The following is a 24,594-nucleotide window of genomic DNA, read 5'->3' on the forward strand; positions in this document are numbered from 1 at the left end:
TTTGACAAAATTACCTAGAACTCAGATGTGCCCATGCAAAAAAAGCAGATTTTTATATACACTCCCTATTCTTTTCTTATAAATTTAAATATTTTACAAAAATGCATTTTCAAAATGTATAAAGTTTAGTGAATACCCCAGATGTATTTTAAAATAAAATGTTATCTGATTTCAAAGGTTATTTCAACAATGAAGTCTAAATTGCACCAGATAAAAGGCACTTGTGCTGTGTGATGTCTTGAGCAAATATACGTTAGTTATAATACAATAATACAGTGTTTTCTTGAATTCATGCAGTTGTCTCCGAGCATCAAGCATCATTAAAGCAGCCAAAAGAGATAGTGAGTAAACTGGATTCCACAGCTGTAAAACCATTTTCTATTGCAAAGTTGCACATACAGCGTTGCGCTCCAGCTCTGACTCTGGAATCAAACGCTACAGAAAAATTGCTGTCATTCACATGGGAATTCAAACTACATTTCATTCTGTCATAAGTTACAAAAAGTATGCCATTTAATTATGAAACTAAAACACCAGTGAACAGCTCAGTGTTCAAATAATTTGTGCCAATGAAAGTCTGTATTTAAAAACAAGCTAGGGGCTAGTTATTCAAGGAGCAGTGCATCATATTTTCAATTTCCACTTCACTGTTGAGATAAAAGCGCAGTCCTATTCGCCTTCATCTTCTCCAGCCTTTTCATTAAGTGGCTATTGGTCATCTCCATCTCTTCTATCTTATCCAGTGCTGTTCTTAACTATAAAATGAAAGCAAAAGTTATTATCACTTGAAGTTTACTTGAGACCTTCTGCTGTTCTTGAGCTTTGACAGAGGAAACAAACAGCAATACAAGTTATTACATGCTTTAAGAGTGCCATATAAGCTAAGACACAACACTCATTACTGCAGTCAGATGAACTGGAATTCAACTGCTAAAATACAAAATCGGGAAGCAATTGAAACATAAAACATGTACTAATTCCAAAAGAACTAGGTGCCTATAACTTCCTATCACATGCTATTTAAAGGTTAAGTCCTCCATTCTCACTTGCTCATGGATATACATTCCCATGGGCAGCAGGTATCGTGCTAGTCACACAGCAGCTCTTAAGCAAGCATGATCAACAGCTCAGTCAAATACAGCTTCTTCCCAGCTCCCTGTGAGATGCCCAATAGAAACTTCCCAGTCTGGCACTTGACACAGGGAGCATTTAGGTTTCCAGTAATTTTTATGGAAGGATTAGTATGAAATAGTAAAAGTTGTCACATTTAGAATACAAATTTAGATCCTTCTTTTCAAGGTAGTACTACATGAAATTGTAATTAGTATTACTTTTATATGCTACAGTTGTCTTTTGACTGCAATACTGACAGACTTGATTGTCTCCTCAAAAAACACTTAAAAGCTGTAACCAAAGATTACAAATAACACAGCTTGGAAGCAAAACATAGAGCAGTTCAAGACTGAAAGAAGCATACAGCTGAAAAGGAAATCAAGTCAGTTACCTCTCGCTGAAGCTTCCTCTTTTCAGCTTTGAGTTCATCTTCTACTTTTTCTGCATTTTCTGCTGCATTTTTATACCTTGTAACCTGCCCCTCAAGTCGTGCAATCTGCAGACCCAAACAAGATAAAAGGAACAATTACTGAGGTGTTCCACCCCAAGCTCACCTGCCACCAGCTGTTTTTTCTTTTCTGAAAAACCACCATAGCACAAAGCAACCTGTGAATTATCCATACAATCCTGCTCTGGGAAAAGGATGTTTGTATTTGCATCAGCCGTAATTGCAAAGAATGTTTAAAAGAACTAATAAAACAGTAAAATAGTTTGTGGGTAGAAACTTGGAATATCCTTCACTGCCTGTCCCTCCCTGGTGAGGGTCACAAGAAACAGCAGAGAATGCCACATAGCGTATGACACAGCTGGGAAGATAAAGAAGGCTGAGGATCTACACAGAGTGAAGAGTTGGAAAAAGAAAAAAAAAATAAAGAGTTGAGGAATACAGGGCTTAAAAACAAAAGCTGGAAAGTTGGAAAGCAGAGACCATATGAGAAGTTGGAGACTTATCAGGGCATGATGCAAGAGGTCTTGAGATCAAGCACAGTGTTCAGCAGTGAAGAGAGGGCTTGAGACAAGTCCTGCTGCAATCTGCCACTGTTAAAGACCACTTGCTGGATTGTACTTATAGCTCCCTGCTACCCTCAAAACAAGAGGACAGGCTGCTAGCCTGCTGCTGTGCAGAACAGACCAACTGTGCATCTCTGATTCAAACTGCAATCATTTATAAGATTTTGAGATGACCTACAGAGATGCTGAACTTTTAATACCATGTTCCGAGTTACAATCACAAAGTGTAAATCGGTGAGAGTACGTATACCTATACTTATAAAAACAGACTCTTGAATTTCAGAGTAAATTATATACCTTCCAAAGTCTATACTAATTTTTTTTTGCAAATAATTAAGCTACATAAACTGATTTCCTTGAACTAGTAGCTTCATTTCCTCTTTATATTCTGCTGTACACTGACATCTGAGTAAATTCACTCCAGATTTTCTCTTATGGTTAAGACTATGCACACATATTGAAGGAAATAGGGATAAAAATACAAATAGAGTGCCATTATGTGCAAACTGAAGAATGGACAGTACATCAAATAAGGAAATACATTTTCATAGTTTTGTTGAAAAAAGTATTGTGCAATTGTACAGAGCAAGTGTAATGATAACAATAAATATTAACACGCACTTACATTTTGTTCCAAGGTAGTAATATCCTGTTCAGCTTTTGAAAGCTTAAATTTGTATTCACTAATTTGTCTGTTGGCATCTCCTAGATAAAAATTGACAGGAATATATCACTCAAAGCAACTCTATAAACTGGCAGTTTCCCTTTTACTCTAGAAACCACTAAAAAAAGACCATTTTATTGAGTAACCCGTATACAGGATATAAGAGGTAAATGTGCTTTCAGAAATCTTTTTCAGAGTATGAAAAGGAAATAATTTCCCTGTTATTTAGAGAACACATTTACTGTCTCTGTAAGCATATGCATTATCTCTCAGCTGCCTGAGATAGACACCTTTTAAAACACATTCAGATCAGCAAACTCCTCTCTCAAAAAACCACAATAACCAGCACACACTAAGATGGGTCAAATCACAATAGAAGTAATACCAGCATCATTTAGCATAGACATCTGTAACAACATTTGAATGCTATGCAGCACAAGGCTTGAACCTGTCTGACAAACTCCAAGGAACATGGTACATTATTCTGGTGTTGTAGTTTAGCCCTGATATTGCCAGTACTCTGTTCACGTTCACTGCCACAGCCATATTAAATGACTTTGTCAAACCAGTAAAGTTCTCAGCTGGAGGAATAGCTTGCTTGAAGTGGAAATTCGCTTCGTGATTCTATGAAGCAACACTGAATATTGTGTTAAACTTGAATAATTTTTCATGTTTTGCTTCAGAGAATAAGTCTTTTAGATTATCGAAGATTCAACAAAATGAAAAAAAAAAAAAAAATCAAGTAGACTATATTAACAGAACATTCCAGCTGAAATTCCATCACCTAAAAACTGAAATTGTTTGAGTAGCAGCCTCCATTCTAGTCAAGGTCATCAACTGGAAAATAACTTCCCAGAATATTATTATTCAACACTGGAAGAGGCAGACTTTTAAGCTACTTTGCAGTGAGAAATGTCTACAAAAAACTAGGTGCACAACAATATATTCATTCACAATACTGCTACCACACCACAATATAGGAAAAGGAGCCAGAAAAGTCTGTTTCCTCTCCCCAGTAAGAATACTTTTGAACAGTAACCATATACCTACTCTGCATTTCAATTAGTTGCAAGTCAGAACCATTCTCTAAGCCTATGATATCTGGATTCATGCCATCACTTTTAGAATATTTCTGTCGTTCTTCTTCCAACTGCATCTTCAGTTTTCTAACCTGAAAAAGAAGCGTTCTTCTGTGAAAAAGACTCCCACAAGTTCAGTAGTTGTGTATCTAAATGTTCGATGGGAAAAAGGCAAAGCAGTCCTGAGATGCCACTGACTGAGATGGCTCTGTAAGTGTCTCAATGAAGAGGAGGCAGGAAAACCAGTCCCTGAGACCTGTGGCTACAACCCCCCCCCCTTCCCCATTGCTGGGTGAGTGCATGTCAACATAGATTCCTCAGCTATGTCCTCAGTGTCTGGAATTTACAAGTGGGAACTACTTCTTTTGACTCTCAAAATACTATCCTACACATTAGCTGTATGGCGTTGTTGTATGCTTGCAAAACTCTCATTCATGACAAATATTTTCATGCTGTTTTTTACAACTGTGTTGATAAATATGCATATACATCTTTATATGCTTGTATTTGTACACTTCTATTTAATACTAGAATTTATTTGCATTCTAAACCAAGTATCTATACTAAAATTAAGGTACATTCCCAGCAAATGCAAATGTTGACAACACCGCTTTAAATATGGAATGTGTTCGAATAGGAGCACAAAACCTATGGTATTCTTAGCAATCGTTCAATGGCCCTGTGTTTTCTTCAGTACTCTCTTCTCAATATTGAACTGTGTTAAAATACAACTACTTTGGTAATACTCAATTTCTATTTGAGTAACTGAAATGATCAAAGAAACAGTACCACTCAGCAATTTAGAAGAAGGGCTACTACTTGAATTTATGAGTAAGTAGTTTTACTGACTTTAGTATTTCTACACAAAACAAAAATGAAAGGAAGAACAATTTTAAATCCATGCACTGACAGTAGATGAGCAACAACCTAGTTTCCAGCTAACTAGTTAGTGAAATGAGGGTTCTTAACCCACCAAGATCAAAGTCACATGGATAAGGAAACTAGAGTAGCTGATAATTCCTAGTAGCCAGCCAGGTAAGGAGTATTTTATTTTGCTTTAGTGCTTAAGTACTTGATTAAGCACCTTTGGTACTTAGTATTTGATTATTGCCAATATATTAATAGTTTGCAAAAGGATATACAAAGGTCTATTTTTAAAAATTAATAGCTTGTGTTACCTGTTGTAGTAATTCCTCTTTTTCTCCAGCCAGTTTTCGTAGCCGGATATCTAAAACCAAAGAACCCAATTAACAAAAAAACCCGAAATCTGTAACTAAAAACATTTTTTATAACTTTTTGTTTGTTTTCAAATAAAATGCTCTTTAAACTTAAGGCAAATAGCACCGGGAGCATAAAGCTTTGGTATCTAATAACGTATCAGCCTTCAGTTAATAGCAGGAAAAAGGGGTAAATATTTAATTTACACTGTTTCTTAGAATAATTTTAAAGCAAGACCTCAGAGTTTTGTAATTCTTCAGAGTAAATTAACAACTGATGATTTTTTTACTACTAAAAACACAGTTTTGTCCCAATATCTAGAACAGTCATTTCCAACAAAACTTTCTTCTGACTGTATACTCTTTTCCTTGTCTCATTCTTAAGGACTGTTATCTATTCACAGAAGGCACTAAGCTTCCTCATATGTTCAGAGAGTTTGTAGAAAGTGTTCTTAAATCACCAAAAAAAAAGTACTTGGGAGAGGACCCATAAGAATGTTGCAATGTCTGAAGGTCAGAAGACTTGGTAGTGGCCACAAAGCATTCTGTCGAGCAACGCACCGCTGAGATTAAAGCGGTTTCCTTGGAAATGCTAACTCTGACAGAAACAACACAATAAAGATCTGTAGTTCACAATGATGAAGCCAGAGCAGAACATGTATCAAGTCTAATCTCTACCAAATCAAATATATGTAATTTATATATTATTTACAAATATAATCCAAGACTATAGAGATACATCTTTGCATGTTGCCTGAGTTTTATAGTAGACTGACCATGCACTAACTTGTTCAGCCTAAGGATAAAAGCAAGTTAAAATAAAGGCCCCCAAAACTTTTATCTTTGTGCTGTCCATGCCGTTTTTAAAATGTTATTAAAGCTTGGCTTTCTAATGAATGTGATGAAATACTGCATTTGCTTTACACTAAAAGGCAGAAATATTTCAAGGAAGGGGAAAGAATATACAGGGCTTTGCTTTCTTCCACAGAAGTTTGTTCACTGATTGTACATAAAGAGCTTTTTTCCATGAAGCAACAGAAAACAGACTAATCTGAAAGACTATACTCTCAGGCAAGATATTTTCTGACAGTAACAAAATCTGGACTAAGATCTAACCAATTACAAACATCCAAGCACATACTATTTTTTTACTCAGATAAATTTGTTTTCTCATGCAGCATAAAAAATAAGTAACAACCTTGAAAGTTGTATATTCCAGAAACATCACAGGTACCTTTCTGTGGCTGTAAATCACTGTGAACAGGAGGGAAACAAAGACTTCAAACACTCTATAACAAAGTATGGTAGGGTATTTTTACCTAGTGGTCCTTCTCCTGCAGATTCCAAGACCTGAGCAGCTTCCTGTGATACAACTGTTATAGCACCAACCACTGATTCATGGTTTACATCACCGTTTGGTGTGCCATCTGGGATTATAACTAATCCATGTTTCTAAAATCACAAAAGAAAAAGAACAACCTACTCATACAGGAGCACTGCTAAAACATAATCGGACAGAAGAGTTTGTAAAAAGCATTTCAAGTTGATTGAAAAAGTTACAACTATAGCACCATTTATCCTACCCTAAGGTCAGGTTTTGAGACTGCACAAGAGTAGTAACCATTGTTCCTCTCTTTTTCATTGACCTTGATTTCATGCCCCACTCCTGGATTTCTGTTACTGCAAAGTAACTACTACAAACATACCTCTCCTCTCTTCATTGTTTCCTTCAGGTCAGCCAACTCCTCTCTGAGCTCATCTCGCTCATTCTTAATGCAGTCAAAGTAATCTTTCTGTCTTTCTAGGGCCTGGGTTCAGGCAGATGGCAAGAAAAAGAATGGCACAGAGAAAAAGCATATGACAGCAGAGAGATTTTCTACAAGTAAATACAAAGAGCTCAACAAAAGTAAAGAAATTACAGGTATTTAATGTATATTAATGTACATCTCTGATAACTACTTTCTACAAGTCATATCTAGCCTCACTGCCGCATGTTTGTCATGACAGTTTTTTCCCAGGCAAATCCCAATAGCTTCTATTACAGATTTTTATTTAGTGGATTCTATTTTTGGTAGATTTTGAAAAACTAAATCAAATACCAAAAGAGTGATTTTTCTTATTACAAGAATTCTGTGGCCAGAAATAAAATTTGCTGGAACTCAACTGGCAAAGATCCTAAAGCATTACATCCATTGAACTAATTTATCTCTTGCAGGGTATAGAAGTAGAAAAAATACTTCATAGAAGACCTTGATATATAAGCTTGTCCACTTACAAATACTAGTAGCTTAATTACTACAACCACCCTTTACTAAACCCAAAGCAGTCAGTTTGGGGGGGGGGGGGGGGGGGGAAGCAGCACTACTAGCACAAAGAAAGATTGAAGCAATATGGATGTAGATGCATTTGCCTACCTATGCTGGAGCTGTTACCTGGCAGTTAATCAGACACTTTCACTTGCAGCATCCCATTCCATTATTCATTCAGATTCAATACTGCAAGCATTACAGATAATCCTAACCATACAGCAACTGCAAAAGTGTACATTTTGCCAAGAAAATTATCCACTAAATCTTATGTCATGCGTAAATGTTCAGGAATGGACTGATACCAAGAAAGAAATGAAGGTGTATACCTTTGTACTGTAATTGCCCCACATAACAATTGCAGTATGCTGAATTTTAATCATCATCTAGAATCCAGAGCAATGTTTTAATGGATTACTCTTACTTTCAACAGAAAACTGATTTACTAATATGTAAATGTAACATTTAAAGTACAAATAATTCAACATGTGTGAAAACACTAGCTGTCACATCAAGAAGAACTCGTAAGATGTCCTTTTATTTCCTAACACATACACATTTCCTAAGTACATTACAAACACTGCAGAGATCCTTAATCATTGCATCATTCTGTGTTCCACTTAAAGATACACCTTTCCCATATCTGAAGAACAGCAGCAGAAACAGAAGGGGAAGTAAGCTCACCCATCGGAGAGAATGGACAAATAGGCCCAGAATTACACTGCAGACACAGATACCATGTGCCTGGCAGTGCCCTGTGATGCTGCTAACTTTCCCAAAAACATCCTTCCCATCCGCAACGCTATGCACAAGTGTTACGTGCATAGAAATCAAGAAAATTTGATGGGATTTGAAACTGATACAGCCATGTACCTCTGCCTTTGGAGAGATGCTGAGAAACTTTAGCTAAGCTGCTACTGTTCGTATGCTCAGGAATTAAAATATATGACATGAATTTTGTAGTAAATCTACTTTTGCAGTTCTTTTTGGGGGGGAGGCAGAAATCAGCACAAGCTCTGTAGGCATGTTTTAAGAGACCAGTATAATTAAAACGTGATCATCTGGCAGAAAGCAGATTTGTCTATGGTCTTATTTTCTAAATATTCCAAGAAACCTGTATGAAATCTATACCAAGCTCACACACTCCACTGCTAATTCCAAACTGGCAGTGCATGTACCATTTGGAGCCACCAAACAGTGAAACAGCTGTGTATTCCAGGAGTATAACCTGGAAGTTATAGTTCTGTGGTTTTGTCCTCAAGCTGGTCTAATTTAAGACCAACTACAACTGTAAATTTCAACTGCTTTGTAGAAACATGGCAATTTAAGAAGGCAGGTATAAACCGAACTCATGCCATCTCTGTTCTGCTTGCATTACTCTAAAGCACACATTGCAAAACAACTCTAGTTATAAACTACTCTTTTGTGGACCTTCTCACAGGTTTCTGAAGCTGGACTACAGTAACAATAAGCAAAGCTTCTCAGCACTGAGGAGAAAGACTCAAACTCTGAGCTCAGAAATGTGTCTCTAGATAACAGAAATCAGAAAAGACTGCAGCATGTTAACACTGTAACAACTAAGAGGTTTCAATCTCAGGATGGTAAAAATAAAAACTAAGAAAAAATACAGTTATGCTTTTTAAAGGAACACAAACTGGCAAGGAAACAACGAAACACAAACGGCTGAAGGAAAAAAAAACAAACCCTTTTTTGTCCATCTGGCTGGTAGCTATTTTTGTTTGAATATTAGATAAATGATATGCTCTGTACTAACTGTGGCAATGTCTCTGAAAGCAGAAAGTGCTTGCACGAAGTGCACAATGGTGAAAAACAAGTATAGAAAAAATATGGTTAAAGATAAAAATTTTCAGAAGAATGTTCATAAACTCAAACACATTGAAATGTTATTTTATGGTGAGGAGAACTGAACTGAAAGACTGAAACACTAAATAAGTATGGATAGGAAAAAGGCAGTGTAACAGTGCTTTTTTAACTGGGCACCATTGGTTAAAAGGTAACTTTTCACAGTGACTTGAACTCCAGCAAAAGCAGCAATCTTCAAAGCAATCTGCATATGTCAAAATCTGGTGTAAAATTCAGTTGAAGATAAATGACCCTACTGTTACTAGGAGGCAGAGAATTCCTTTCTAAAGACTTTCCAGTTAACTCCTCCCCACCAGGCAATTTACCTGTGGCACAGAACAGCCACAAGTTCTCAGCCAAGCAGTTATCCCCAAGGCTCAGGCCGACAGTTTTACCACTTCCTGCTGCCCAGAAGCAAAGCTCACAAACCCTGTCTGACCTACATTAGCTGCATAGTGAATATTAACACAGTTCTTCCTGTACCACCTTCCTTCCTAATCAGGAACCCTACAGATGCTCTTTGAAAGGTCCCACACAACCACTGTTTTGATTCCAGCTCTCAGTTACAATAGCTGGTAACCTTGGTATTTTGTGTGTGTTATCAAAAAATCAGCTTGGTTCAGTGTTGCATTCAAGCTAACCAGCCCTAGAAGGTTCAGAAGTGCAACACAGGAATCTGCAAGTTGGCTGCAGAAGTCAATTCAAAACTGTATTTCTTAGCACTAGGTATAGAATCACAGAACTGTTTGGGTTGGACCTTAAAGCTCATCCAGTTCCAATCCCCTGCCATGGGGAGGGACACCTTCCACTAGAACAGGTTGGTCAAGGACCTGTCCAACCTGGCCTTGAGCACTGCCAAATGCAATCAAAATGTACGAATGCTCACTGAGCTTTCTCTACATTTTGACACTTGGCTCCTGCAGCTCTCTAGATTTTCCATTATTTGGGGTATTTTGTCTCTCTTATCCCATTAGTGCAAAACAAACCCTTTTAAAACCCACTAATTCTTATGCAAATTGTTAAGCTGACGACAGAGGGCAGAAGGCTTTGAAAATTGTATTTACCTTTAAGGAGATTAAAAGTTTTAAAACCAATTTCAAATCTGTTTAAAATTATATTATTGCTGTGTCGCAAGGATCAATATACAGACCCAAGCCATAAGGAAAATAGAACATTTCAAGCCCTGAATACAGGCAAAGAATATTTTGGATAAATATTATAAATTTGACTGCCTAACAGCTTATTATATTATAGATTTTATTAGTATTATTCATCATAATGCAAGTAAAAATGAAGTGGAGCTCATTTTCTAAAGACTGCAAACCATTTAAAATATTTAAATCAGAAGCGGCCTTCATTTCTTTGGAGTACACAGCATTCCTTGGGGCGTGGGGGTATCCATCTACCTCTAAAACGAAAAAATGCCTCCCCCCCTATTTGATTCATACCCCTATTTTTTTATCTTTCCAATTAATTGTCTCCTGGAGATCAAACACCTCTTTGGCTATGGAGTCTATATTCTGCTGCATGCGTTGATTCTCCTGTAGTAAATAGGATGGAGGGAAGAATAAAAGAGGAAAGAGAAGTAAGGAAACAGGAAAAAAAAAACCCACAACAAACCACATTTAAATAAAGATAAAGGAAATTAAGTAATAAAAGTCAAGCAAAGAGTTTATGAGCATGAAATGAAAGAAAAAGGGTGCAAGTTAATATACTCCGTATGAATTCATGTAAGAGAATGGTAATTAATTTTATTCAATGTTGATGGGAAATTTAGCGCAGATAGAGCTACATTCTTTTTTTAGTAACAGTTCCCATTGCAGACTGGGGATAACATCCTTTCTTATAGGAAAATAACTATGCTGTTGTCATGTCCAGATACCTTTAAGTCCTGTTTGTAAATGAACACTGATGTGACAAGTATTTATATTAATGTTTGATAAAATAGAAAATCTTCTTTAAAATATAAAGAAAGAAGCTTGAATCAGGCATCCAGGAACTGAAATACAGCTTCTGACTGCTTTCTGATATTATATTAATACATATCAAGTGCAGTCCCATTTTTTTTAATCTAACACTGCATTTTGCTATGTGCTGCACACTTAATTAGAATTCTCTTCTAGGCTCATAGAATTATGTATGAAGATGACAAGAATTTTTAGGGCTAGTGACAATTTTTTGCCCTCCTAATGAGTGAACTTGATTTCACCTCTGGGAATGAAGACAATGTCTTTCTGCAAAAAGCTAAGTGGCTTCAGCTAGATCTTCTATTTAATAGATGGAGAAGTTACTCAAATGAATGGCCAAGGGAATCCATGCATTTGCTGAATATTCAACACAAGCTACATTTTACCAAACACTCCAACAAATCTATTTCTTATTAGTGATTCACATACTTTAAAAAGCAAAGAACAAAAACACAGAACCCCCCAAAATGCCCCCAAAACCAAAGTATATAGTTTTTTTTTTAATTTACAGTGAATTCAAAGAGAATCCAGAGAAGCAACAGAGCTACAACCAGAATTTGCTAACTTCTTCTGTTTGCTAGCATTAATCTACTGCAAAATGCTGCTACTTTGGCTAATCTTATTCCTTTTCTTCTGCTAGTAAGTCATACCAACTCCAATTCAGGGAGTGTATTATTTTCTCAGTAACCATAACAGATCTGGGACTTTTCAGAAGCCTTTTGGAGTTACTGTACTACTACCTGGAGAGCATAAGAACTTAATGGGGAAAGAAATTTATCAATGAAGTGCAGTGTTATATAGCTTTTGAAAAATCAGGTTTGTTTCCAGAAGAAAGGGAGAAAGAACAGGGTGAGAGGGGAAAGGAACACACATTGCACACCCGGCAAAATGGTTATGGCACAGTAACATGCTGACCAGTGTTGCTATATTTATACTTGACTTGTAAGCAAACAAACATTCACTAACACAAACTTCAGCGGCTGACGCTCACAAAAATCTGCCAAAACCGAAATGAAAACTTTTGGGAAAGGCAAGGATAACATTTATTCTATGATTCTATGATTTAGTATTATCCATGCATCAGAACTTCTGGCTATGCAAAAAGATTTTGGCCATGCAAACATTAGTTCTGCCTTCAAAGGGAAGAAAAGATATAAAGAACATTCATGGGAACATCACAGTTCTCACAGAATTAAGCATTTCAAATGATGCAATTCATCTGAAAATTGTGCAGAGACATTTTGAACTTTGTAAATTTAGAGAGATCTACCCACTAGAACAAGATAAGTTCTTTCCTAAAAATGCAAGATGATATTTAAGTTTGTTTTGTGTATGATGGCTGTTTCCACGCAAATCTTAAACCATATTGTTTACACAGGTTCTGTCATACACTTTCATATGTACATACCTCTATCAATTCATCTCTCTGTCGGAGGCCCTCTTTAAGTTCATCCAACTTATGCTGCAAAACACTGCACGTGTGTTTCTGTCTTTCCAATTCCTGTATCAATATAGTTTAAATTTTAGAAAATTTGGTAGTAACACTTAACAGTATCTAAGAAATTACTGCAACTACAGAGTAGCTAAAAAAAAAAAAAAAATAAATCACAGAATCAGATTTTTAGGTAAGTTCTCCAGATGCTTACTGTATAGAAGATTTTATTTAATAAAATGTTAAGTAGAAAGATGCCATAAAGGCTTAAGCACAGTATTAACAAGAAAACTCAGACACTGAATTTATCTGAATATTGCTGGAAGAATAATATTGTCATAGATCTTCCCTTTTTAAGAAAGTGGGGCTGAACATGTCCTATTCGATTTAAATTCATATTTTATCTTCAGTCAGTGTATTACATTAATGTGCTTTTTGTTTTTCCTGGCAGTGGGGGTATTAGTGGTGATTTACTTTCTCTTATAAACCAACACAATACTCAAAACATCTCAGGCCACTGAGACAGACTTTCCTACTAATCCAGAAGTTTTCAGCTGTTCATTTTAAGTAGTCCAAGGTTTCTATGGGTTACATTTACAATTAGAAAAAGTCTTCAAAATCAGTACCTTTGACTTCTCTTCATTCTCCCTATAGAACTCTGCTATCTGTTCTTCTTTCTCCTCAATGACATCTTTTAGGGTATCCACTTGGTAAACCAAGTTGTTTTTCTCATTGTCTAGCTGAGCATTAGAAACCATAGCTTTCTTGTACTTCTCTTCAACTTCAGCTAGCGAATCCTACACACAGTAGAAAGGCTTACATTAACCACATTTTTTTATGCATTGTTATATTACTAAAATATCATCACAACGCTGAAACGTGCTGTTATACAGTAAAATTCCAACACCATTTTTGTTTCTGAATTGTATTTGTGTCTTCCCTTTAATGACACCAAGTCACAGCTCAGTTTCCATTATTCAGGTTAGGTCATACACAGCAATGAAAAACCATCATTCCACAAGTATGAAAACTACAAGATAATATTGCACTTGCATTTTGTTACTCTGCCACCCTCACAACTTAACTCACAGGGGTAAAGTATCAATATCACGGCCTTATCGTATTTTCAACGCATGCATGAGGAAGCACTCCAGAATGAGGCAACAAATTTGGCAGAGAAGTCAGACAATGAAATGACTAAAAAAGTTCATAGAAATAACTCTAAGAGTAGCTTTAACTTAATGCTCATTAGTGTTGTATTACCTCAAAGTTTTAAGGTAGTCACGCTTTTTCAGTAATAATGATTCCCTGCTTAAGCAGACATTTTGTCTATTTCTTACTAAGACTTTTTTTACCATAAGGCATGTAAAGACTCACGTGCTTGATCCTCTACCTGAAGGTGCACATATGCCTTAATTTATACTGTCTTACACAATTCTGACAAGTTACCAAAATGATTTATCCTATTATTCTTTTCTCAGTACTATAACAAATGTGGACTATTCATATACTGGAACAACTATCACTCCAGGCACTTTTAAACATGCAATGATTTCAATCTGCATTGTTACAAAAAAATGAGTTGCACAGAGTCCTAATTTTAGAATTGAAAAAGAACTATTATGCCATTCCCTCTCCAAAGTACATTTGTGCCCTCCTACAAATCCCCTAGTATTTCAAGTAATCTGTTCTTTGAAAGCCTAAGTAGCTTAACCTCAATTTTTCGTTACTTATATTATGACAGTAGAAGTACCAGAACAGGAAGGGCCCCAGGTTTGGGTTTTCCAGAAAACAGAATAGTAGGACTAAGGGGTAAGATATTAGGGGAGAAGGTGGCAACTACCTCAGTTTACTTAGAAAAAGCTGAAGAGTGCCATCTGTGATACAGTAAAAATCACATGACCTTCTTTGTTTCTGCTCTTTATAGATATCAACTCACATTATAAGAAATCCAAAAAAGCCCAACCCTCAAACACTATTCCATGTTCTAAATCCCCATTTTGAGAAAGCTGTCCTTCAAGTGCATATTTTACCTTTTATATTTTTTATCTTGTTCATATGTATTTATACCTCTCTGTTCCACTCACTGCATTCTGGAGTTTTGTGTTGGAGAAATACAGTATTTTAGGAACCCCAGAAAAACAAAAAACTTAAGACATAGCCTGATAGACTACAGATCAGAAAAGAGAAGACAGTATAATTAGTGAAAATAAAAGGTGCCGTTATCATCTGGGAAGCAGTAAATAGCAAACAGCAAAGACTGAAGAGAGAGGGAACAACATAATGAAAAATAAAGTGCGTTCAAGTAACTCTTCAAATTAAAACCACAGAAAAGATTTTTTTGTGATGGTGTAAACATGACAAATCTTGTAAAGACTGGTAGACAAAACACCAGAGACAGCAAAACTTCTGAAGGCTTTCAAAGAATAATTCAATGTAGAGGAAAACATGAAAATAGTAGGATTAAAATGAGTCCTTTTATGAAGAGATACAAAAATGTAACAGAAAGTACAACTAGGAAAAAAATTCCAATTTTATCATTTCTGTGAATGTGGTGAGTAGAGTCATGCAGTAATTCAGGTTGGCAAAGATTTCTGGATGCCATCTGTCCAATCTCCTAATTAAACAGGGGCAAACAAGATCAAGCTCCTCACAGCTCATCTCTAGGGATGTAGACTGCAGAACCTGCACCAGTGTTTGACTTCCTTCCCTGTGAAAAGTCTTTTTCTTGAGGTCTAACTGGAATTTCTGCCCTTACAATGCAACTTATGTCTGTTGCATCCTGCCCTGTCACTGTGCACCTTTGAAAGGAGTCTGCCCTGTATTTTCTACAGCCTCCTATCAGGCAGTTGGGAACAGCAATGCTGTTGCTGCCCACCCCCCTAAGGCTTATCAAATCCAGTTGTCTCAACCCCTTATTTTATGCAATGTCCTCCAGGACTGTAGCCTTAAAGAGGAGACCAGATTGGGGTTTAAAAGATTGAATTAAAATGTCATTAATCAACAAGTTAACAGGGGAGAAATATGCAGTCATCGAAGTGGAATAAATTGATTTGGGACAGAAGAGTGAGAATTGCTTCCAAGAAAGAAACCAAACTATGCCTAAAAGTCTCCAACTGGTTAAGAAAACTGGAACATTGCTAAGAGTTCTTTGGAACGGTTCCTTGTTTCCAGTAAAGTATTCCACATGTCCCCTATAGTTCAAGAATTCCATGTACTTTCAGTTATCTTCTAGTTTGGTGGGAAATAACACAGATCTGGAAGAACTGACGAAGCACTTGAAAGAGGCTGTGGGATGCCTAAAGATGAACTGGTGGGAACATGCTGGAATGAAAATGGATAATAAGGCTCTGCACACAACCGAAAGCTATGAAGAAATGCCACCCACAGTTCTTCAGTAATGGCAAAGGGCTATGCAAATTAGCCTGCTTGGCTAGAACAAGATGATTAAATGCAGCAGACATCAAGAGAATGTTCTGTTAACTACATAAGCGAAATTCTGAGGAAAGAAAAAGGATCCCTTTCTAGTTGATGCAAGGAACATAGAAGCAATCAACAAAACTGAATCTAACTGAGACATGAAAAGATTTGAAGGCCTAGTTAAATCAGAACTATCCCCATTAAAGTTACTCTACTGACACTAGATTTTTAGTCTAGTTAAGACCGCAGCTCTTGGAGTGAGGAATGGTCAACCACAGAGATAGGAAGGTAGTGTGATTACAAATAGCTGTTACTCAGCCACTGAAAAAAAAACCCACTTAAAAGTAATGTAAAAGCAGGTGCCCTACTAACTCTCTGAATGTACTCAAGACAAATCTGCTAAAGCAGAGGTTGAAAAAAAAAAAAAAAAAAAAAAAGGCAGGATCTTCCTAATTAGGAATAAAGATTTAAAGATTCCCAAAAGAATGCCTATGGAAGGCAAATTAACTTACGAGTCATATTATGCAGTATTTACAATAACATAAAATGCAATTCAATTTTGTAAGCCAAGGCCAGATCAAGATCTCACTACTGCACACCTGTGATCTTCAGTAAGTATAATGGATTATAATTGATAACAGCACATTACTAATGATTCAGAGCAATCGCCATGAGATGCTGTCAAACATGCAAAAGTTTAAGAGATCTATTCTGAAAATATGAAGCAATCTCATGGTTTATTCAAACTTAGTACAATCAGAACTATGTCTAATAATCTTGTAATCTACTGCTCTTTCAAGTCCTTTTAATACTCATTTGGCAGTGTGATTAAAACGATGTATTTCATCTGAGCCTATGGCTATCAGATTCAAGTTACTTATTCTTGAAAGAGGAAATAATTTTTGCTACAACGAACAGCTCAAATTACACATGTTCTCTTTACTGTGCAATCTAGTATGTTGTTTAATCAATGAAATTCAAGGAAGCTGTTACACTCATCACTGTCACAATACTCTAATACAAGCAGCATTCATTAAGTTCAGTCTCTATGTGGACGTAAAACATATGGAAAGATGCCCACTTTTACATGGAGTCATTGACAGTTATGAGAACAAAGCTACATTATTTGCTGTATCCAGTTTCCCTTCAACACAGAAGAGGGGAAAATAATTATCTGTGTGAAAACTTACAAAAGAAAAGCATACATACTAATTTAAACAAGTCAAAATACAGACAAATCTCATTCACCTAATGCTGAAAACAGCAACCTTCATAGATAATGGGAATATAAACCAAAAGCATAGAAAACCCATACATCTTTCTTAATGGCAAAGGATTAAACCAAATCACCTTCTCCTGCAAGCAGTATGCCTTTCCAAATTCATTTCAGCACATCTTTCACAATTATTACTTCAGCTTTGCTTTGTAAGATGTAGTATTTGCTGAAGCTTTGAAGGCTAATGCTTAAGTTCTTTGTCGTAACTATAGCCTGTTTCTTTCCTTCCCATTCAATACATGGTAATTACTTTGAATATCCATTGATTTGCTAATAAAGCTCTAGAAGATATAAACTGAACTGCTCATTACGTTCCCAGAAAACACCTGGTAAAAATACAGAAATTTAACAGTATTTTAACAAACCAAATAACAAACATATACTCTCTCTCATATACATTGAAATCATGCCTTAATTGTCTTGCATGACAAATTTAAGCTGATGCTCTCTACGCACTAACATTAGTTACATGCTTTGAAGAAGAAATTCAAAAACTTGTTAGTAAAGCCTTATGTAGTTAGTGGAACCAGTAATATCTCCATTACGCAAAAATACCCACACAGAATGCATGCTTGGGAAGAGCCCTGATACCTTTAGTTCTTTAAGTCCCTGCATGTATCTCCCTTCTACATCGTGTATCTGGTCCTTAAGATCATAGATATCCTGCAGGACATAGGAATGAACCATTGCATGAGAAGTATGGGGAAATAATTTATAGTCGAAAAAAATATTAAAAGGTGTACATGCATTTCTGTCAATTGCCAAAGCCTGCAATAATTCACAGAAATTATAATGAATTCAAAGCAATGTGATGGAAAGATTTGGTTTATATCCCTGAATCCAAGCCATCTCAAACAAGACAGAACTGTTCCAAAATTTGACATGAAGTTTAACTGCAATATAAGCTAAAGTGTTTGCACCATAAATATTTATGAACACAACAAATTACCAAGATAAATTTTCTGTGATTGAAGATTACATCCTTGTAACTTTTACTTATTGTTAAGAAACCAGAAGTTCTGTAACAAAGACAAATTCCTCCTAACCATAAATACAATTTTAAACTATCCCCAAATTCTCTTGAAAATGTAGTTTACCCGTAATTCACTGAGAGATGCATCAGGATCCACCCAGCTGCTCGTGTCTCCACTTCCTCTCCTAGATGAGTTGCCACTCAGAGGAGCTGCACTTACTGAATTGCGAGATGATGGCTTAAAAAAGTTAAAAATAATCTATCAGGAATCATCCCATCATTTTGGTATTTGTAACCTTATTAAATTCCTTCACAGTCATAGAATACTTTTCTCTCTTCTTTTTACCATTTCTTAGCATTAGCCTACAGACAACACTTTCCCACTGGTTATTTCCCAGCACTTCTTGGTGAACTGTTGGTTTCTCTTTGATCGGTTATCGTAACATTACAGTTTTGAGTCATCTGTACAGAAGGATTTCATAAGGAGGCTGCTAGTGCTGGAAAACTGTAGGAGTTGAAAATATTTCTAAAAACTCTGATATCTGCCACCCTGGCTTCAGAAGGCAGTCTCCAGTGGAATCTAGCACATGAATTTTTATAGCCCTAGCCTCTTAAAATTCAGCCTTTCTTGCTAAGTGTTTCTCACACAGAAAATGAATTCTGTAAGAAACTCATCCTTGCTAGAAGAATAACTTATAAAAAAAAAAATCAACTAAATAAAATTATTTCTTTGGGAAGGAAGAGATGCAAAGCATTAAATTTGGAGACAAAAACTATGTCTAAAACCACTTCTTTGCAAGCTCTTAAAACCAGACAGCATTTATACTTTTCGAACTATTATTAATACTTGTAAATTTGTAGATCAACACTGACTTTCAATAATTTTTGAATTAAAAATTCTTACCCTTGAAAAGATTTCTGAATGGGACTTTTCATTCTTTTCTTCCAGCTGAAAGAGAAAAGGGAAAGTGATCACAAAACACATTTCGTAATTAGGGACTACTGATTCACCATCTTCTTTTCAAAGATATTGAGCGAGCACAGATCAAGATAATAAAAAAAACCCTGAGTCTGAAAAACTGAAAAATAAATCAATGCTTGTAAAGAAAAAGCTAGAATTTTTTTTTTAAACTTAAGACATTCATTACCAATACAGAAATACTGAACAACAAAACATGTTTCACTATTTTAATTTTCAATCAGGTAGTGACCACAACACTTGGTGGCATAACAAAAACCTTCATGCAAGTGCACTTCAGTGTGAACATCCAAGTTATTAGAAAACATACTTGTCCCTTCAATCTCTTTGGTGAAACCTGCAATTACATCAGAACAAAACTAATTCAGGTAAAAGCCCATAACTACAGTGTACTCATGAATAGCAACCTTCAAAATAAGGTAAATTCATATTCTATGTATTGAAACCTAAGCAAAAGAACTACCACATCCCCTCCTTCTTTAGAAAACACTGATGGTGGAAAATCATATTGTAGATTTCCGTATTTTCTGCATTTCCATAAATCAAACTATGTGGAATTAAATGAAGACCTTAACATGTAGCCATATTTTTAAGAAACTATATTGAGTATGGTATCTCAAACATTTTGTTTCTCTAAGAACACTTGTCTTTTTCCCAGCCCAGGGAAGATTTGGAAGTCTGCTACAGTTACACTAAAAATAAGTGTTACTTTAGGAGATCTTTCTTTTTCCTTCTATTGCGGTTTCTGTAGAAACATTGTATTTCCATGGCAAATTCACCATCTCCAATGATGTACTGAAACTGTAAATTGCAAATATTTGTCACCACTGTAATGATAAAATGATGTGAAGAACACAGCTGATCTGAAGGATCAGCTTAGAATAACTTATGGATATAGATGTTGAATCTAATAATACATAACGGTGATGATAATAGAAGCAACTGAGAAGATAGTCTCCACATTTTCTTTCAACAAAGCATTAATTTCAGAAAAACAGGTTTGTTATACATGCAGATTCACAGAAACAGTGATTGCAGGGGTACTCTAACAGTCTCTTAGGCTCTTACCCAATGAAGCAATTGCAGACTGCTGGATCACCATGTGGCATCAGCATCCCCCTTTGCCCAACTAAATAAGCCCTGTTTTCAACCCCTCCTCCTACTGCATGTGCTAAACACTATTCCTTCAAAGACATGCCTAAGAACAGAAATTTACCTGTTTTTTCCACTATTAAAAACACAGCAACTAACAAGAATTTCTAGAACATATAGCAGCAACAGGGAAGGCAGCTACATCTGGTGTAAAGCCTAAAGTTTGTATTCAAGGGATTTACAAGAAAACTATCACTACATGTAACATGCTCTGTTTACTTGAGATTTGGTACCACAGCATAGCCAGCAATGAGTGCTCCATTAATGACCCTGACAAAATCTCATCTTGGATGAATGAACACTAAAATGAACTAAAGAGGGAACAGCTCTATTTATTTTTGTCACTAAACCAAGTAGTAGTACTCCAAAAATACACAAAACACTAGACATTGTTAATTTCTGTAGGAACCCCCCAACATTTTTACATTGAAGAGATGATTAAACTTATCACACACAAAACCCATTAAGTGTTAACGTGTTTCACATGCTTCCAGCAACAGGCAAAATCCCCTTTCTAATAAAGCAGCATGCTTTTTAAAAATTCAGATTCCAGACTCTTCTATATGACAAAACCTGCCCCATCCCCTCAACAAACCTCTCTGCCATTAAATAACTCTGAATGCTTTTGCATTATTTACTCTTTCAGAGCATCAAAAGGAAATCCATAGTATTCATCACAGTATAATAAGTGTTACACTCACACTATTCAAACCTTGTACATCATCTGCATCGGAAACAATGCTTCCCCTGCGGTTGGAACGACTGAAATAGTCAGCAGCAGTTTCACTTTGATCAGAAAAATCAGAGGACTTCAAAAGATAAGAAGGGTGAAAGAACTGAAGATGGTATCACAAAATGAACACGTTTATTTTAAAAAAACAAAACAACAAACCCAAACAGGAAATCCAAACTTAAATCTCCATTAGTGCAATTTAGTCTTGCTTTTCTAACAGTTTAATAGTTGTAAAAATCTTACTTTCCTAGATTTCTATTTTAAATGTGTCTACATGAATAAAACATGTACTACACTGATGTAACTTCTTTAGTCAGCATATGCATTGTTTTTATACACTCCTTTCACATGCTTATTACCCTTATAGTTTATAGTACCTAAAAGGAACTAACATCTATTGCCAATTAATGCCTTCATTTGGATCAATATAAAGAAAAAAAATACAGACACCAAAGGGTTTAGTACTATTATAGTGCCAAATACAAGCTACGAAAATTAACTGTAAAAAAAAAAAAATAATGAGTCATAAAAACAGATTAGATAATCAGAAGTTGATAAATAAAACTTAGTATTTTTCTCTACAAGTGTCTTTTCTTCAAATCAACACAATCCCAACACTACTTATTATGAGTATGATCTGGGCTTCCTCTCATTCACAATTTTAAGAGGCCTTACAATAGAAGACAAGCTTATGCCCCAAAGCTATGTCAGACATGTCCTAAAATGGAAAGGAAAAAACGCTAATACTACACTAAAAGAAGGCGAAATATATCAAACTTATATATACATACTGAGATCTGATATATCTATATAAGGTTAAAGTATAAAGAAATTAATCTTAGTGTTAAGAGAAACTAAGGAGAAATGTACTAGTTTCACTGTTCAAGAGACCTCAGAGATGGATGTTAATAATACCTCTTATGTTTCAGAACTTCATAAAGCAAGAGCAAAATTCCCTTTCCTACACCCTCAAAAAATCATTCTGACATCTGTTATAGCTAAAAGCACCCAGTTTCTGACAAATCTGTTCCGATTTGTTTAGTCTCTACACCATTGTTAGGAACATGTGAGAAGTGAAAAAAGGACCCAACATTTCAATTAAACCTATACCAGAACACTTTTTTGTGTAACATGACAAATGGGAAGCTGTACCAAGGCAAATGGGCAGCTGTACCAATGAAACTAGGACAGCTGTTCTGCAGCAGAAACAGAGCAGAACTATTTAAAAAAAATCACTCTGCAGCAAGAAAAGCCATCTTTAGAATGACACCTTTAACACAATAGAAAAAGGAACAAATTTCTCTTGGTTTCGAATGCTAGTCCCCATAAAAATGAGCCAGTTATTTCTTACTGGATCATGTAACAAAGTCTGCAGTAGCCCTCTTCCCCAAAGACATGTGTTGCAGTAACAGTTCCATGTGCCTGCTAGAACTATGACATAAGGTGGTAACCCCAAGAATGTCCTGCACTCCAGTTTCCAACTCCTTCCAATTATATATATTAGATATTTAAGAGATGTTTTGAAAGAAAAAAAAATAAAAATCAATCCTTGTTGCTTCTACACTTTACTGTCCTGCTGATAAAATTTTACATCTTGCTAAAAATGGCATGTCTAACAAATGACTTTTTTTTTTTTTTTTTTGATGCAGAATTGAACAATCGGATCTATGTTTTGGTCAGTAAAATGAACCCTGGTATAAATACTCATAATCATTGCTCATTAGTAAAGCATTCAGCAAACCATGCAAGAGGAATGCTCACCACAGGACTACTTCGAACAGAGCTTGCTCTTGAGGAATAACTGTATTCAGATGGCTAAAGAGAAGTGATGAATACATTTTTCATTTTCATTGATTTTTGTCTCCAGAAAACAAAGATAATGAAAGAAACAACCAAAAGCCTACTACACTTACAGTGCGAGAACTATATGAGCTATGTAATCCATCACCACTCAAAGATGCCTGAGAAAAAGGAAATAAAATGCTCTTTACATTCAGTCTCAGAAATTATTACACCACACTCAAATGCTGTAATACACTCCTTCATGAAAGGACAAGGTTTTTTTACATATCCAGCAGTATTTCTTCCTACTGTCAAAAATGTCTATTTCCCAATACAAATCTAAGAATTTCCTTGAAAAATACCCAAAGAGTTAAAAAAGAAATAAATATAAAACCCAAACCTTTATTTTAACAATAAAATTACATCAATCACTTAAATTTCAAATTGTTTTTCACTGTTCTGAAGTCTTCATAAGTTTTAATCCATCCCGGAAATTAAAATTATATTGTACACTTATCAGTTTTGCTTTGAGCTCAGCTATGCAGCTTTCCCTGAATGACAACATTTCAAGGAAAAGGCTGAAATCTATGCATTGAATAATAAAAGCAGCTCTGGGAAATATAATAACAATAAAATAGAGTCTCAGGCTGCTTTCCTTCTACCAACGAAGAGCAGTCTAGTAGAAACTGCATGCAGAATTACATGTGTATCAGAATTGTATGTAATGGCAGTCATTATGGTCTTGTTCTTTCAGGGTATCTTCTGTTTTCTCAAGAATATGCGCAAAGCTGAAAGAGTAAATTATCTGCTTGCAATTCAAGCACAGTACAAGACCCCAATAGATGCATAAAAAACCCCTACATCAGAGTACCTGACGATTTTCTACACAGGTTTAGCATGTCACTAGATGGCAGTGTAAGTTGAATTTGAACTGCTGAGGCAGCAAGAGCCATGAGGTTTCAGGCATGCATGTCACTTTCTGAAGACAGCTTTCTGCAGAGCAACCTTAGCCATTCTTATAGCACTTTCATCTGCTTTTTATTTTGCAAAGATGCAGATTATGTTTTCATCCTACTACATTACGATTATTCATTTAAATAAGGCATTTTATTTTAAAGTATCTAAAGTGTATTTTACCACAAATTTCTGTAATCTCTAGTCAATATTTTTTCCTGTGCAAATGCTTCACTTCTTTAAATAGCTTTTTAGTATTATACAAGCAGCTGTTAATTAGTATGCTTGGATTAACTTGTTCGAACCCAGTATTCTTCAACATTGCTGCATTCATAAACTTTATGCCTGTCTATAAGGTCAGTAAACCAGCAACTACAAAAATGCTTTGAAGAGGCACTTTAACAATGTTAAGGACACTAAACCGAATGACTCCACAAAATGACACACACAAGCTGCAGCTTTAACAAGGAAAAAAAAAACCACATGAAATACTGTCAAGCCTCACAGCTATACAATACAAATCTAAGGCAACCATGCAAATGGTGCTTACGAACCAAACTGATACTTCTTATCAAACCAGTGTTTACAGAAGGAGACACCTATGAAGAAAAGTGTATTTTTATACTTCTGTGGGCCATTAAAACATCTAAAGATAAGTAAAATTATTTTGCAT

The 24,594-nt window shown here is 35.7% G+C and overlaps 1 protein-coding gene across 20 annotated transcripts in view; it reads right to left on the reverse strand.

The window, feature by feature from the left end:
* Nucleotides 1-491: 491 nt before the first annotated feature.
* Nucleotides 492-24,594, reverse strand: part of LRRFIP2 (LRR binding FLII interacting protein 2) — a 51,331-nt gene continuing 27,228 nt past the window's right edge. For 2 of the 20 annotated variants that reach the window (XM_065665748.1, XM_065665751.1), the window contains 18 exons: nucleotides 24,476-24,520; nucleotides 23,099-23,146; nucleotides 22,947-23,000; nucleotides 21,154-21,261; nucleotides 19,611-19,637; nucleotides 19,226-19,270; nucleotides 18,446-18,559; nucleotides 17,940-18,011; nucleotides 13,279-13,449; nucleotides 12,629-12,721; nucleotides 10,702-10,794; nucleotides 6,791-6,892; nucleotides 6,404-6,536; nucleotides 5,046-5,095; nucleotides 3,839-3,959; nucleotides 2,750-2,829; nucleotides 1,505-1,609; nucleotides 492-755 (listed from right to left, as the gene is read on the reverse strand). In XM_065665748.1, the coding sequence (XP_065521820.1) occupies nucleotides 645-755; nucleotides 1,505-1,609; nucleotides 2,750-2,829; nucleotides 3,839-3,959; nucleotides 5,046-5,095; nucleotides 6,404-6,536; nucleotides 6,791-6,892; nucleotides 10,702-10,794; nucleotides 12,629-12,721; nucleotides 13,279-13,449; nucleotides 17,940-18,011; nucleotides 18,446-18,559; nucleotides 19,226-19,270; nucleotides 19,611-19,637; nucleotides 21,154-21,261; nucleotides 22,947-23,000; nucleotides 23,099-23,146; nucleotides 24,476-24,520 (1,572 nt within the window). In that variant the 3' untranslated portion in view covers nucleotides 492-644. The remainder of the gene's footprint in view (nucleotides 756-1,504; nucleotides 1,610-2,749; nucleotides 2,830-3,838; nucleotides 3,960-5,045; nucleotides 5,096-6,403; nucleotides 6,537-6,790; nucleotides 6,893-10,701; nucleotides 10,795-12,628; nucleotides 12,722-13,278; nucleotides 13,450-17,939; nucleotides 18,012-18,445; nucleotides 18,560-19,225; nucleotides 19,271-19,610; nucleotides 19,638-21,153; nucleotides 21,262-22,946; nucleotides 23,001-23,098; nucleotides 23,147-24,475; nucleotides 24,521-24,594) is intronic. The other 18 variants (XM_065665760.1, XM_065665761.1, XM_065665750.1 and 15 more) reach the window with 17 other exon arrangements.

The sequence above is a fragment of the Lathamus discolor genome, chromosome 2 (assembly GCF_037157495.1).
Source record: "Lathamus discolor isolate bLatDis1 chromosome 2, bLatDis1.hap1, whole genome shotgun sequence".
NCBI classification, from domain to species: domain Eukaryota; kingdom Metazoa; phylum Chordata; class Aves; order Psittaciformes; family Psittacidae; genus Lathamus; species Lathamus discolor.